The sequence below is a fragment of the Medicago truncatula genome, chromosome 1 (assembly GCF_003473485.1).
Source record: "Medicago truncatula cultivar Jemalong A17 chromosome 1, MtrunA17r5.0-ANR, whole genome shotgun sequence".
Lineage (NCBI taxonomy): Eukaryota > Viridiplantae > Streptophyta > Magnoliopsida > Fabales > Fabaceae > Medicago > Medicago truncatula.
Window position 1 is genome coordinate 43,830,953 of NC_053042.1, and position 12,587 is coordinate 43,843,539.

Below are 12,587 nucleotides of genomic sequence, written 5' to 3' on the forward strand. Positions count from 1 at the left end.
AAACGTCGTAAACTAAAACGACGAGAAAAATGATTTTAAATAAATTAGATATGTTATGGTTATAGATATTTATATATTCGATCTTTAAAACTATAAATAACGAAATGAATAAATATAATTTTATATTACATTTATATTTGTGTTAATTCATTGAATTTTCACTTTTGTTTTTTACTTTGATAATCAACTAAGTAAATAATTATTTAAAAAATATATATAATTTATAGAATTTTTTTTGTTATGCGGGCTAACGGGCTACTCGCGGCCCATTCGGGCTAGCCCTAACGGGTACCGGGCTTTTAAGGGCCGGGCTAAAAAGCCCTATTAAAATTCGAGCTCAATATTTTAGGCCCAAACCCTATATTTATTCGGGCTAAACGGACCGGCCCATACAGACCGACCCGTTTTGACAGCTCTAATTGTCCCTGCCAACTGAGCTATGCTCACGGGGACTCTCTTTCTATGATATTACCGGTGACTAATATGTGTCTCATAACATTTGTTAGGGACCAAACTATTCAAATTTCACCCCAGCTCTTGGGCTATCTTCCTTTCCCCTTTCTTCTTCCTATATTAAAGAACAAGATATCAATTTATTCACCTCTAAGGAACTAAAATGGGATTTTCGTGTTTTGCCAAGGACACTAACTTGTCTGTTAATTTTTCGTTACAATTCTACAATGTCAGCTAACTAACATCGTTAATGCACAACGTAAATAACTTAACAGTTCACGTTATTGTTTAAGACACAATTTACTCTTAGTGATTAATATTAACTCAGCGATTATACTGTCCCGACCAATTTTTGTTGGGACTAAAAAAAATTGTATTTTTCCATCGGAAACTATATTGGTTGTTTTTGTAAAGAGACTAGAATGAGACCTTCATTCTTTTGCGATATATTATTAAAGATTAAAATTAATTTTGATATTACCTTAAAACTTTGAAAATGATTGACTGATAATAACAAGTTTTTTTTTTTTTTTTTTTTTATATATAAAAGATATACGTTCCAAAATATAGCTTTTATTTATACTCTCCTATATAAAAAGGATATACTATTAAGAGTTTTTGCTATGTTTTAGTAGAATATGACAAGGTAATTAATATATCTTCTCTAGTTAAAATTTTATATTGTTGAGTTTTATCTTGACAAAAGATACACGTTAAAAATAAAAAAAGGATGAGAGCGACCATAAATAGCCTCCTTACTGAAATTGTATTTTTTTGGTTCTGACTGAAATTGTATTATTTGAAGAAATTAATTCCTCTCTATAACATAAAAGTCTTTGGGGGTGTCAAAATAGGACAAGTACAACAAATCAACCCCCAATTAGTCTTGTATATAAAATTTGGATTGTTGACAAAATTTAAGGATTAAATCGCTTGAACCCAACCCACCCAACCTAAAATTTGTTAGCAATGACTTAGCCAACAATCAATGGATTTGGCCAACTACGAAAGTAGAAAATAGCTTAATTTTCAGATTAATAAGAGTAAAAAATAATCTATCATATCATATTCATATTGTTCTAAGGCTAGAACTCTAGGGATTTTTGTCAGTAATGTACCGTGTCCAAGGTCAAAGTGTTTCATATCTCATGATAATACAATAACGTTTTATTTTTTTAACGAATACGATAACGTTTTATTGTATCATTTCATATCTCATTTATTATTATGATAATGTATGATGTCGTTTTTGGCTCTATTGAGATAACATTTTAATTAACATAAGTATTTATTCCTTTTAAAAAAACATAAGAATTTATTATATAACTTATAAATGTATAAATAAATTATTTATATAACAAAAGATAAATTAAATCAATCTATTTTGATATTATAAGCTGTTTGCATAAACTATATTAGAAAATTTATGAACACAAGTAGAAAATAGTTTATATATGTAATTTCAAATCCATTTTTGTGATCCAAGAACATATACCTATGTAACTTTGTGGATAATGTTATGTTACTTCCTTCGTCTCAAAATAATCGACATAATTGACAGTTTTATACATGTCAATACATAATTTTGGTTGGCATTTAATGTTTTTTCTAGGGAATTGGCATTTAATGTTATTAATTATATATTACCAAAAAGTTATAAATGGTTGATATTTCAAAAATATTCATTAAGACAGTTTTTTTTTTTTTGGTAGTCTTACAATGTAATGAGGCAAAAGAAAAAAAAGGAAGAAGACAAAATTAAGTTCCAAGCTGATCTCTCGTGATGAGAGATTCCATGTCAGGCGGAGAGCAGTTCCAGTGAGCCGAGCACCTTGGATGTGATCATTCCTTAGCCATAAAATTTGCACACATATTTTGCTCCCTAAGAACATGCATCAATGTTGTGTTTCTATTCCCATGGAAAGCATCTCTAATATGATGAATGTAAGTAGCATAAGTTTGCAAGGTATGATCACGACCAGCAATAATCAGGTCAACTGCTTTCAAACAATCACTCTCATAAATAATGTTGGCATAACCTTTTTTACTACAAAAATCAAGACCTGTCTGGATAGCACGTCACTCAGCTGATAACACATCACCTCCAACTTTGTAGTGAGAAAAACCAGCTATCCGATCTGCATCGTGGTTGCGAACAACACCACCAACATCTAAACAACTAAAATCTTGTAGAAAGCTACCATCAATATTGAGTTTAAGTATACCTTATGGAGGGGTAATCCAATGTACAAAAAGACGCAATGAGATGAATTTAACAACATCTTATATACTACCATTTTTCTAGTGTCATCTTAATAATGCACATAGCAAATCAATTACTTTAGAAAGGAGTATCATGTACTAAAGAGAATGACCAATTTCCAGGAATCCAAGAGAGACACTTGGACAGTGGAAATCGAATCTTTTGAAGGCCATTGCTTAAAGTAAATTTTGCTTAGGAGGGCCCTCAATTTCCTTGTAAGTAATAAGTAGAGATTATTTTGATTGGCTTATAGCAATGATGTTCCTTTTGTTTTACCATTAATCATCTTTTGTATTTCCAATAACCATGGGTCCTTTTTATGTGATTGGCGTGATTAAAGGATGTGAAGAATGATTTGTTGGATATTACAGTTTCATTGGTTTACCAAAACTATTACTATCATTTTGTCCTATATAGCAATTTGAATCCTATGTAAGTTGCATCCTGTCTTCTTTTGAAGACACCATGCTGGCTGGCTGAGATTGTCTTTTTTCATGGTCATATTCATCTCTACGAGCCATCATGCATTGAAAGAGACAAAGATTAGATCACATTATTCTCTACTCCTTCCTCCTCTTTCCAGTATAAACAAAAATAAATAAATTCAAATTTGTATCCGAATACATCAATTTTGTTTGACTTTTTATGCTTATTTTTAAAGCCGGGGTAATACTAGTCTATCAAAACCACCACCGCGTAATGTGAATTATGTGAAGTTTTCTGAGCCATTATTGTAGTAGTTCGTATATCTATAGCAAAATCCTATTTTTTATTTTGTTAAGGGGGAAGCTGTTAGGCCGAATTACAAGCGAGCATGATGAAGAAAATAAAATAAAAGATTAACACAACCTGGGGAGGGTGGAGTAAAAAGCATCAGCTATGTGCTATCACTACAATATGAAGGTTAATATCAGTTATGTCTAAGCAGATACCTATCCCAGACTAAGAGCAACAAACTCCAAGAGTTAGGTTTGGTGGTAAAATGTAAAATGACAGGTCTTGGATCCGGAGGTTTCAGATTTGAGTCAGTTATACCTTTGAAGATTGGAAGTGCTCTTTAAGGGCAAAGGTCTTTCCTACCTTATACTGGTGCATCGTCCCCTCATCCTAAATTTATTTCAGGCACATTGAATTAGCTGGTTGAAGAATAAATTAATTTTATGTTTGTAAAGGGCAGGACTGGAGTGCCCCTCACCCTAGACTTTTTTATTATGAAAAAATAGTAGGACATGCATGCTATTGAGGTCTAGCGCAAATAATTGGTACACATGGTGTATGAGTGTTGTAAAACTCGGATAGCAAATTTGATTCTTACTGATAAAAAAGTTTAGGACATAATTTGAAACTAATCTTTCCCATAAAATTTAAATGAAGTAATGCCATTGCTATTTGACTATATGGAAATATGATACTATAAAAGGATGGGATGTCCTTCTAGTTCAGCATTCATTCTCCCCTTTGAATACGAACAGATTTTCACTAGTGCCTTGCATGGTACTTTTAAGTTTCGTTGTGATTTGTCAAGGAGGCATCCTGGGGAAGAACTTCTACCAGCATTCCTGCCCTCAGGCCAATGACATTATTATGGAAAAAACCCTACAGTATGTCTCTGCTAATCCCAACTTACCTGCTAAGGTGCTTAGATTGCATTTCCATGACTATTTTGTCAAGGTAAATCCATACACCAAAACTTTTATGCAGTCATGTTTCATTTTATGAATATTTGTGTGTGTAATATTACGAGTAGCATTTCAACATGACAATGTGTATAACATAGATTGCAAATATGTACATTTCTGGGTTGCGATGGCTCAGTTTTGTTCAACTCCACTAGCAATAACACTGCAGAGAAGGATGCAATTCCTAATTTAACTTTGGCTGGCTTTGATGTCATTAATGACATAAAAAATGCGGTTGAGGAAAAATGTGCCAAAACTGTCTCTTGTGCTGACATATTGGCATTAGCTGCTAGGGATGCCGTTTCAACTGTGACCATTATATCTTCTTCAAAAACAGTGACCATTATCCTAACCTTAATACCTCAAATTTCTTTCCTACAGATACACCTACCTTTGAGTTTTCAATTGAGGCATGTACCATCTGATTCGAAGACCTACAAGTCATGTAATTTGATTTCAAAAACGTTAGTATCAGCTAAAAGGAAAATACAGAATTGACACTGTTACATCAGCAACTAATACACATCAACACCTGAGTATCGATGAGGCGCGGAGTGTATCAAGAAAATGGAGAAATAAACTAAGAGATGAAAGTTGTTTTCAGCCGCGACGCATTCTGTTAGTCATAGAATAATGTGTATCTTTCTGTTGTATCTCATTTGATTTAGTCATAAGTCTGGTTCTGGTACAGATTGTATTATATGCACTTTGTTCAATGAAATTACTCACTTCTATCAATTTCCTAGCGTTTCGGACATTCGGATGCCGAAAATAAAGAACCTGCTGCATTTATTTCTGTTAAAGGATATTGTCACAGGAAGCTTGGCCATCCTAGCAGATAGCTATTTGATCAAATGCAAAGCAGCTGCAAACAATCTAGGCTTCTGCAAAAGATGAATCTGAATTTTGTGAAGCTTGTTAATGCAAAAAGTCTCTTAGTTCCTTTTAAAAATTCTCTTACATGTGCCAAAAGACAGTCCTTTGAATTTAGTACATTACGAATATGAAGTATGGGGTCCTTTGAATTTAGTACATTATGAATTTAGCTCCAACAAGTTATGCTCATTTTATTGATGATTTTAGTAGATTTGCGTGGATTTATCTTCTAAGGCAAAAACTAGTAGATGTGTGTAACAACTTAGAAGCTTTTATTCAATTTAAAATCCTTGTGAAAATCAGTTCAATGCAAAAATTAAAGCAGTCCAGTGTGGTAGTGGACAAGAATAATATAAAAACAGATACAAAAATTAAATCAATTATCTCGCTACAGGCAAGAATCGCTCTACTACTCTCATACGACCTTTCATCACCGGTGACCAAGCACAGCAGCGACAAGACCTTCGTTGGACTAGAGTTGCGCTGTACTCTTTCAAATGCTCTGCAGAAAAAACATCTAGGTCGGTTCTTGTTGTTTCTACCTAGTTTAATTATCCTGGAAGATCATTTATTTTTTTGTTTCAAAGCTATACTTGTTGATAAAAGAAGACGTTATATGTTGATTAGAATTGTGCCATATTCTTTCAAATGCTGCTAAGTATAATCAAAGCTGCACTCAAGAGAAGAAATTACAGGATGCAACAACCCTTTTATTTATTATGATAGAACTGTTGAGGCAACATATGACATACGTGAGAACCCATAATAAATGGAGAGATAGACACATTTGTGCTTAATTTGTTTCATATCCTTCGAAATATAAATATGAGCTTTTAGAAGTTGACATGGCTAAGAAAATGGCAAAGAAAATATGGATTGAGTGAGGCTGAGATAATGTCAGCTAGGTAAGGGAAGTTAAACAAGTAATGAAGGTTAAATTATGATGAATGGAAGAAGTTTTGATCTTTTAAAGACAATGACTTGATCATGGAGAGAAGATATTGGAAGACCATCCTCTCCTTTCTACCCACTTTTAAAATCTTTCTTATTTCTACGAAATCCATAGCTCCTCATATCATATTTACTTAAGACGCACAACTTAACAGGGAAAATAAAGACTCCCTTCACTTTTCAAGGAATCTCAGCTGCAAAAACCAACTATATTTTTAACGTGCTCTACACACTAAACTTGAGTTCTTATTTCTTTGCAACATTCACTTTCTTCTTCGTTCCAATTACGGTTGTTAGTAGTAATAAGGACAAACATATGTTTAATAAATTGGAAGTATAATATATATTCGTATTTTAACCAAATGACTAAAGTAAAATTTAGTGATCCAATTATTACATCATGTTCATGCAATTGTATTGAGGTTTGATACAGATTGATCAAATTAAATCTTGCATATCAGTTCAAGTGCAGATGCTCAAATCTCAACTGATAAAATAATTTTAGTTTTGAAACAGAAAAATATATTGAAACTCGAACACAAGCACAAGTGGTACCCGGGTAAAGCCAAAAATTACAACGCTCACTATACTAGCAGCAGGGAGTGTTCAATCAAGATTAACCCACCATATTACAACAAAACATCAAAACAAAGAGCAACAGTCCCTGCAAAAGGATGTCCTTGTGATAGGGGACTATTCTCTGGTTCATTATAGAAGTTTGATTAGACAAGATATTGTGAAACATTTATCTATCATTGGACACTGGTTAGATTTGATCAACATTGATGGACGGATGGATACCACGAAAACAAATTCTGGGAGCTGAAGCACTAAGGTTTAGTGTTGAACTTTTTTTTCCCAAATGATTGCAGCAATTTTTTTAGCTATCCTCGTGACTAGGGCTGGAAATGAGTCGAGTCGAATCGAACCCGTCTAAATTCGACTCGACTCGTTAAGAATTGGCTCGGTTCGAACCTCGGTTCAAGTTTGACACGAACTTTTTTTCCAGCTCAAGTTCGACTCGTTTAAAGTTCATGAACAATTTAGTGCAGCTCATTAGGTTCAATTCGTTTGTTCAAAGCGCATAACGTTAGGTAAGGAAATGAGTAAAGCCACTTGAACACTAGTATGCAACCACCAAATCCAATTTTTCCTTCTCGTGTCATATGTTTATCTTATTATAGATAATCGCATCCTCTATTTTTCATGCATGATCCGATGCGGAACTATTTTAGTTTTGAAATCCTTAAAAACTACAACAACATTGTGCATGGCGTTGTCAATCAATTTTAAATTAGCTCATTTTTATCCTATTATTGCTAACTATTCGTCTTAGTTTTTAAAGTATTATATATATAATCAATTATCTAAGTGCATAAAATCAATTATATATAAATTTAAAAATATTGTTTAAGTGTTATATATATAATCGAGTCATCTCGTGAATCAAACGAGTCGAACTACATATAGCTCAAGTTCAACTCAATTAGTTGACGAACTTAATTTTCAACTCAAGTTCGGCTCATTTGATTCATGAAGTTGGTTCGGTTCATTGTCAGCACTACTCATGACATAGCTTGTTCTGTACTTGCAGTAGGAAACCCTCCAACTCTGTTTTTAGCATTAAGTGGTATATCATATATGTTATGACTTGTGAGAATCACCATTTCTAAAAGAAGGCAACAAATATGATCCTGGCAAAGCCAAACAGCTTTGAACAATCAGAAAGTTATACATTTTTGGAAACAGTTTGACCATTTATATGAAGTGCGTATATTTACAAATATCGCTTCAGAACTGAAGCACAGATAGCATTAGTTGGGTGATATAGAGAATGTATCTTAACTAAAAGGCAATCATTTAGAACTGGAAGGCAATCATTTAGATTTTGATATTGTTTTCATTACTTGCATTGTTTTGAGAAATCAATTAATGCGTAAAATAACTAAAAGTATATCCTTAAGTATGAAGGCAAATTTCTATGACCATGGGGAATAAAATATAAAGCATGTAGCAGTAATGCAGCACTGGGGTTACAGTGACACAATTATGAGTAACTTTGATCCTTTTATTTCAGTTATGTAGTAACTTTGATCCTTTGATTTCTGTAAATTCTGTGCACCCCACCAAAAGTTTGTGAATTTGCCAACAGAGCAGAGCACCTACATACGAATAACAAATTCACACTACAATTCATGTGCAACAGAACTGCTACTGTCATATGTACAGAAAACAGCCATAGGTTCAACTAGAAGAGTGTCATATTCGGTGAAAATAGCTTTGCTTTCCATGAAGGTATTCTGAAGTGAATACTAATAAAAGACCTACAGCAACAGTTCTTGCCACTACTCTTTTTTTTAACAAAGTGTTTGTTAAAACCAACTCATGTATAAGGAATACTCAAGATTGAGTCAAAGATATAACATAAAGCAGAAGCCAGGAATTGTTATCAACCCAAATTGCCTACAATTAGGGTGCAACACCTCCTGAGTCTTAACTCTAACAGAACAACAACAACAACAACAACAACAATCTGAATGGATACATATATGCCGCTAAAGCTAGTCTAAAATCAGTCTTAGAAATAGAAACTGCCCCTGCAATGATATTCAAAGCAGTTCCAATGCTCACCTATTCAAACTACTGGTTTTCCTTTCCCCTTGACAGTGCAGGTTCTGGAAGCAATAAAGAAATAGTTCCACTTGATGAAACTTCAGTATTTTAAAACTCCGGAAAGGAATAGATCAGAGTCTCTTTGCGGAAAGAGAATTTACATGCGAGTTAACTTGTTTTTGAGACCTAAGAACGTAAACTTGTAAGAGTTCAAGAGTTAATTCGATAGTTTAACAAACGACGGCTATATCCAAGTGTTTCAAATATTTCAACAAAATGGATCAAGTCCGATGAAAAATAAATATATATATCATGGAAATGTTGAACCACCTATGGTTGTCTGCAATCTGATAAATATCCCGATATCCCGAGAGCCCAAAATGGATGCAAGTGTTAAAAAAAAGACTTGTCATATGAGACATATGCAATTTCAGATGGATAACGTACACAACAAAACTATATGGAGATAACATATGAGACAATAGATGAAAGAGTAACTAAGCAAGTAGAGAACAACTCAAAAATTAGCCATAACTTTTCCGGGTGCTTTACAAGGCACACAAAAATTCTAAAACTGAAATTTCCTTAAACCACAAAAACAAAGACAACACTAAAATAACACACAATAAGTGAACAAAAACACCTCGCATATGAGGACAGAAGGCCAAAACTTCATCTTCTTCCAGCAATTCTCAACAAAGGAGAAATTATCCCTTGTATCTCTTGCAACGACTGTTGAATCCGAATCTCTGCCTCGACAGTGCTCTTGAGATTTCTTATATGCTTCTTGAGAACTTCAGAATTCTTAATATCATCAGCCCTCATTTCAATAACCTTATTAGCCAATCCCATTAACAAACTAGAATACTTGGGCACAGTACAATACTTATGCAAGAAAGCCAAAAGCAGTTCCAGTTTCTCCAAATCCAAATCAGAAACACACCTCAACAACTTCTTTCTAGACACCAATTCCTCCATCACAGCAACCACATGCCCCGGATTTTTACCTTCCAACACGCACACAAGAGCCTCACCATGCCTAAACTTATTCAAAAGCTTATCATGTGCAGTCAACTTCACCTTCTTTGGCTTCATAACCAAGTAATCACCCTCAGACGGTTTCTCTCCTTGCCCTCTTTGAAAATACCTAAAGTTAGTAGTTTTCAAAACCTTCTTCTCAGTATCCTCCACCGGCCTAATTCTCCAAAACGAACTAGCCTCACTCACGCCAACTTCCTTCTCATCCACCTTCACCTTCCTCTTCGCAGCATAAATTATCCCATTCGAAGTTCCAATCACCCTCGTAGAACAATCCGGGGAATATCCAACAGACAAAAGCGGCGCAGGATACCTCATCGAATAAGTAACCTTCATATTCCCATAATCAAACACCTTAAAATAACCATCCAAACCAACACTCATAATCCTATACTGATCTGACTCATCCCCCGAATCCTTCCCAATCCTCCCAACACAAATCTTCGTCACTGTCTTATTATGACTCTCCATGGAATACACAAGCCTCCCACCACCAATCAAATCCCAAATCTTGACCGCATTCCCACCAGCAGTTGCAATCATCCCACCACCCGGCAAATAAACAACATCCTCCACAGGACAACCATGATTAAAATCCATCACCGAATTCGTCTCACCTCTAACCCTAACATCCCAAACTTTCACAAAATGATCATAAGAGCCAGTAACAAAACTATCAGAACTAACCGGCGACGAATCACCACACCTAACATAATCCTTATGGCCACGAAACACCATGAACGGAGTTTCCTCAGCAACATCCCAATACCTAACAACAGCATCATCACTGCCAGAAACTAAATGCAACTTATCATGACGCGGATAATGAACAAACCTAACAGGACGATTGTTTGAACTAAGACGACGGAGACGGGTACGTGTTTTGACATCAAAGATTTGGATAAAACCTGAGAGGTCTGAAGCGGCGACGAGACGAGCATCGTTACGGAAAGAGACGGAGGAAACAGTGTCGGAGAAGGAGGAGATGGTGGCGGTTTGGGAAAGAGTTTGAGAGCTGAAGATGGAGAGAGAGGCTGAATTAGCGGCGGCGAAGGAATAGGGTGGATTTGGGGAGAAGGTGATGGAAGGGATAGAGAATTGTTTAGGGATTTGTTGGGTTTTGAAGGAAGACCAGTATTTGGATTCAGAGGTTTGGGATTGTGTTCTTGGTTTGGTTTTGAGTTTTGGTTTAACTGGGAAGTTTTTTGATACTCTTGCTTCCTCCATTGATGATATGATGGTTGAAGAAGAAGCTGCTAAACCTTCAACACTGTCTTATTCGTTTGCTGGTTTTTTAGGGTTTAAGAAGAATGAGGGAGGCACGGCGCGACAAATGATAGTAGAGTAGAGGTTTGTGTAACGTGTAAAAAAAATAAAAACAATGTCCAAATACCTTTTAAAGAAATAACAATATTAAATACTATTTTGCTAATTTTTATTTTATCATATTATTTATTTCTAAATATTAATTTAGATGTTGTATTTTATATTTTTAGTGATATTAAATATGTGGTTGTATTTGATTTATTCTTTTTTTTTTCTTATATTATAGACTACATATATATTCTTTTTTTACTTGAAATAATGATCGGAGAGGTACTTAACATTACATCTTCAAATGGTAGAATTTATTGAACAAAAGATTATGAGTGAATATATAATTAGTCATTGAATTTGATTTTTTTAAGGATAGTCACTGAATTTGTTATTATCATTTAGTTTAGTTTTTAAATATTTTTGAAATAGCATAATAATCTCTAAATTTGTATTGTGTTACTCATTTTCATCCATCCATTAACTTCAAACATTGTGGATGATGATGTATTAGTCCATGTGGATTTCAAATCAGCTCGATGTTGAATTTTTAGATAATGAATTGAAAATGTTGAGGTATTTGATTGAAATTTGTGTATATTTAAAATTAGTAAATAATTGTTGTGGCTTAGTATGTATAAAGTTATCTCTCTGAATTTAGCTGAGTTAGTTGATAGGAATAATGCATAATATATTTAAGATTATGGTTCGAATCCTGAGATAAAAAAAAAAGTATATGTATAGAGAAAATTTAGAGGGAAGACATTCTCAAATATTTATGTTCGTTATTCAATTTTTTGAGTTATTGACATTTGACAAGCAAATTGGTTAGTTAAAAAACATCATGCTTAATTAGAAGAAGTTGTCGACTCCCATGCTAACAATCACTTTATTAATTGTGCATGAAGTAGTATGTCATAAATAATGCCTACCAATGTTGTGCATCATTTTTATGAACAATTCACACAGCCTTCTCCATCGCATCGCAAGTCTCAACATGCTAACTTGCAGCCTTAACATCCAAGCGCAAATATATAAACTCAACGGCAACAAACACACGAGTTCCTTGCACCTTAATCCTTTGACACAATGGACTGGTATATTGACTCCGGAGCATCGCATATGTTACTGCATATCAGCAAAATCTAACACAATTGGACCCAGCCAAGTTTTCTTGATAAACAACAAGATCTATATATAGTAGTATACATTGATTGTTAGTTGTTACAATGTGTTCCAAACATTATAAAGAATTTAGTTTCGGTGTCAAAATTTGCCAGAGGGAATGGTATATTCTTTGAATTTCAGTCACATGTCTACTTTCTTAAATCTCAGGTGTCTAAGTAGATCCTTCATGAAGACACTATTGGCTAAGATAGCCTTTACTGTATCAAAGACAT

The 12,587-nt window shown here is 34.2% G+C and overlaps 1 protein-coding gene and 1 long non-coding RNA gene across 2 annotated transcripts; one reads left to right on the forward strand and one right to left on the reverse strand.

The window, feature by feature from the left end:
- Positions 1 to 3,336: 3,336 nt before the first annotated feature.
- LOC112417527 (uncharacterized) lies at positions 3,337 to 5,133 on the forward strand. The gene is made up of 2 exons (XR_003008099.2): positions 3,337 to 4,387; positions 4,777 to 5,133. It is a non-coding gene; the product is annotated as an uncharacterized lncRNA (long non-coding RNA).
- Positions 5,134 to 9,233: 4,100 nt separating this feature from the next.
- On the reverse strand, positions 9,234 to 11,232 carry LOC11420033 (protein SLOW WALKER 1). Its single transcript, XM_003591537.4, has one exon. The coding sequence runs from the start codon at positions 11,098 to 11,100 to the stop codon at positions 9,508 to 9,510; it is 1,593 nt and encodes a 530-aa protein (XP_003591585.1). The 5' UTR covers positions 11,101 to 11,232; the 3' UTR covers positions 9,234 to 9,507.
- Positions 11,233 to 12,587: the final 1,355 nt, after the last annotated feature.

Coding starts and splice junctions, on each gene's coding strand:
- LOC11420033 (XM_003591537.4), bottom strand. CDS start 11,100: ATGGAGGAAGCAAGAGTATCAAAAAACTTCCCAGTTAAACCAAAACTC.